The sequence below is a fragment of the Condylura cristata genome, unplaced genomic scaffold, assembly GCF_000260355.1.
Source record: "Condylura cristata isolate star-nosed mole 26May11 unplaced genomic scaffold, ConCri1.0 scaffold00034, whole genome shotgun sequence".
In the NCBI taxonomy this organism is placed as follows: Eukaryota; Metazoa; Chordata; class Mammalia; order Eulipotyphla; family Talpidae; genus Condylura; species Condylura cristata.
The window spans coordinates 424,619-428,583 of record NW_004567135.1 but is presented as its reverse complement, the minus strand read 5'-3'; the positions used below and the strand labels follow the sequence as shown (position 1 = coordinate 428,583).

Below are 3,965 nucleotides of genomic sequence, written 5' to 3'. Positions count from 1 at the left end.
CGGCCCAGAGCTCAGGCCCGGTGGCGGCTGTGCGCCCCGAGGGCCTCGCGCTCGCTCTGGGGCCTTCTGAGGACGTGTGGGGCGCCGGGCAGTGGACGCAGGGGACACGGACATGCAAGCGGCGTGGTCGTCGAAAGAATCCCTGTGGCCGCGACTGCAGGCCGGGCGCCGGGGCAGGGCAGGGCCAGGGCAGGGCGGGGCCGGGGCAGGGCGGGGCGGGGCTCAGAGGCCGGAGACTGCCTGGTGGGGGCAGGAGGCTCGGGGAGCCCTCGGGTGCGGCGGGGCCACACCGACACGTTGGCTAAGACCAAACCCCGCGGGCCAGCTCCTCGGAAGTGCGCGGTGCTCGCCCTGACCCTGCCGGCGAGTGGCCGGGCCCTGCCGCACACAGCGGGCTCCGGCCTGGGAGACATGTCCAGGGACGTCCCTGCCCGCTCTCGGCTGCTCCTGCTGTTCTTGGAGCGTGATATATCCGCCCTGGTGCAGTTCCCGGGCACCTCACTTTGAGCCCCGGGGCAGAGAGCAGGCAGCGGCTGTGTGGTGTCGGCTGCGCTGTGCCCACCAGCTGTCCCTGCGCACGACCCCGAGTCCCGCCGGCCGCCGGCTGCAGGCTCGGCTTCCTTGCTGCGTGGGGGCGCGGGAGAGGCTGCCAGCTTTCTCGTGGGAGGGGCTGCGCCCAGCGCCCCACACGGTCGCCCCGTGGCGCACAGTGTGCCATCAGCTTCCTGCGCCGGGTCCCAGCGCAGCCTGCGCACTGTCCTCTCGCGTTGGCGACAGCTTTGTGGCTGTTTGTGGATTTGGTGTGTGCCGCACTCGTAGGTCAAGAGGACAGAGTCGCTGGAACGCCTGCTGGACTTGTGTGAAGGAGGAGTCGATACTGATTTTAAAAACAACTCAGAATCGCCTGGTGGCGCGTCTGGCAGAGCTTTGTGTGTCACGTGCGGGCTCCAGTGGCTCTGGGTAAGACGACACCACGAGGCGCTGCGGAACCATGTGCAGGACGGTGGGTGGGGTCCGGGAAGTCAGGTGCTCGCGACCTGGTCGTCACTGGCCGCACAGGCTCCTGCTAGTCTCTACTCTTCCGCGGGTTGAAAATGTCCCCAATAAAAAAATGGAAGCGTGGGCTGTGGGGCCTCCCTTCCTTCTCCTGGTGCTGCAGCAGTAAGATCATTCTGCACGAGCTGGCTGTTCGCCTGTTTGCGACAGGCTGTGTGCCCTCTGTGGCTTCGGGACTTTTTGTGGCCTCTGCCACCGTGAATGAGGGCTACGGAGGCCCCCGCGTGGCTGCGCTCGGCCGCCCGGGCCGGCCTCGGGGCGTGAGCGTGCCGCCCAGCGCCGGCGGTGTCCCCAGTGCCTGGCCTTTGCGCCGTGACCAGCGGCGGAGGACACCGCATTCCGAGAAGCGCTCAGCGCGAGCCGTGCAGGACTTACGGGAAAGCCTAACTATAGCTTCGGTTCCTCTCGGACGAATGGCCGTTGTCCGGTTCCCGCCAGCCACGGCCCTCTGGGAGATGGATCGACAGCGGCTGAGTCGTGACCGCAGCTGTGCGTGTGTCTGGCCCTGGGCGTGGGGTGCGCCCGGCGCCGTGGGACGGGGGTGGCGGCATCCAGGTGCACGGGCAGCCGCCACCTCGCCTGCCCTCTTCCGGAAGGCGCGGGCGCACCGGGTCCTTCGTTTTCCTAATACACTTTGGAATCAGTTTGCCATACATGGAAAACCTTTTCATGTTTCGTGCGAAACTGCATGAATATCACCTCAATTAGCAGATGATTGGCATAGATATAAAAATAGCTCCTCTTCCCGGTGAAGTGCCCTCATTTATTTAGTTTCTAAAAGTCTTTTATAAAGTTTTACATCTTCTGTGCCTTTTACATTTATTTCATGATGTACTTTTTACTGATCTTCATAGATCTCGTCAGAATGTTTTCCAGTTGTTTCTGACATCTGGAATACAGGTTTCTTTTGCATATAGCTCTTAGTTTCCACTGCTAGTTAATTACTAGTTTATATTTTTGTAAAAAAAAAAAACCTTATTAGCAAATAGACTTTTATTTTCTCTTATAAAACTTAAAGCTTTATTTTTTTTCCTCCATAGGCAGAATTTTGAACACAACATTCATACAAATGGTGACATGGGCCAGCTTTTGACCTGCAGACAAAGGGACGCGCTCAGGTCCCCTCACGTAGGGTGCTGACTTTCTTCTGAGCGTTTATTAGAGACGCTCTTCATCAGACAAAGTCTCTTGAGTTCTTTGTTGCCTTGGAGTTTTAATCATTAATAGATGATTGAATGTTGTCTTTTTTCTTTTTGTCTCTAGTGATATATTCTTTCTCCTCTCGTCCAATATTAGGAAATACTAGACTTCCTGATACTAAATCGCCCTGGGGCTCCAGAGGTAACGCTGTTTCCGTGGCTGTGCTACCTAGTGGTCTGACCACACTGATTTTTTGAAATTACTTTTCTTGACAAGATTTTCTCTGACGATGCAAAGACTTTTTTAAGCTTAGGGTTAGACATAAGGGGATGACTGTGTTCGGGTGACCAGTGCTTCGTCTCTCGGGCCTCTGGCGTCCTCGCGGGTCACCGCGCAGCCTCGCACTGTGGGGCCTTTCTCTTGACCTGCAGACAAAGGGGTGCGCTCGGGTCCCCCTCACGTAGGGTGCTGACTTTCTTCTGAGAGTCTTTGCCTGTTTCCAGTTAGTTTGTGTGTGCGAAACATTTGGATTGCTAATCAGTAGTGAATGGCTTTCTTCATTAGCTGTAGAATTATTTACTTTTTATTCTTCTACACTTTTGATGTTACATAATTTTGGAAATTTACGCATTTTTGTAAGTTTTCAGATGTGTTGACATAATGTAGATGATCGTATGCTCTTAAAAACATGAGCTAATCTGTATTGGATTTAAAATACTTTTGCCTTATCCCTTTCTTGAGTTAGAGGTTTGGTTTATTCATTTTTACACTTGGCTGTTCTAAGCAATAATCAGTATTTGTGACCATTTCACTTTAGTTCTGTTTACTGCATCTCACAAGTATTGACATGTTAAATTTATTAGAATTAAATTCTAAACCCGGGGAAGGAAGTGCATGGGATTATGGTGATGGCACACGGGTGACATGGTGATGGGAAACCCGTGGGGATTATAATTGAGATGGAGGGAAAAAAATGTACAAAATGGTGTAAAAATAAACTGTTATAAAATAACAGTCTATTTAAAAAAAAGAGAGAAGACAGGTAAAACAGCTATTTGGAGACAGAGACTGAGGTTTAGTAGCCTGGAGCTTCCAGAAGCTGGAAGCGATAATGAATGATTCTCCTCTAGAACCTTTGGAGGGAACAGTCTTGCCAACCCTGTGATGCCAGATCTTCAGCCTTCAGAATTGTGAGTAAATAAATTTCTTTTGGACAAACCCCCCCCAAAAAATTCTAAACCCTTTAAAATGCTGATAGCGGTTGTTTTCTTTGACCCACGAGGAATACAGAGTATGTCTTTACATTAAAAACAATGGACGGGGGGATGTTTATCTCTTAAAACATGTGGTTACCTTGTGACCTGGGAGTAGTGGCGCTGGAGCGGCGGATTGTTTTCTGCCTAATACTGGTCTCTGCACGACTTTGCGTCAGATTGGACTGATGCTCGGATGTTAGCTCACACCACCTGCAAAGCCACGTCTTTGATAAAAGACCTGCTGCTGCTGGCTGCTGCCAGTGCCGGACTTTCTCACTCACCGTTGTGTGTCCGCTTACCTTTGCTTACCTTTTTCATGGCCGCAGCGTCTGCAGTGACACCGGCCCCGTGAGTAACAGTCTTGGGGCCTCTCCGCCCCGCTCACCTCGCCAGCGGGCACAGACACGAACCTGCCTAGGAGGCGTTAACGTCTTTCTTTTCTTTTCTACTGTAAATCTGTAATGTAATAAAAACGCGTGTGCAGACCGCTCGGCCTGCGCTCTGGAAGTGTCC

General features: G+C 52.9%; 1 protein-coding gene across 1 annotated transcript in view; it reads left to right on the top strand.

Annotated features, from left to right (window-relative positions):
• Nucleotides 1–1,094: 1,094 nt before the first annotated feature.
• Nucleotides 1,095–3,965, top strand: part of LOC105854326 — a 91,329-nt gene continuing 88,458 nt past the window's right edge. The window contains exon 1 of the mRNA XM_012732268.1: nt 1,095–1,545. Within this exon, the coding sequence (XP_012587722.1) occupies nt 1,095–1,545 (451 nt within the window). The remainder of the gene's footprint in view (nt 1,546–3,965) is intronic.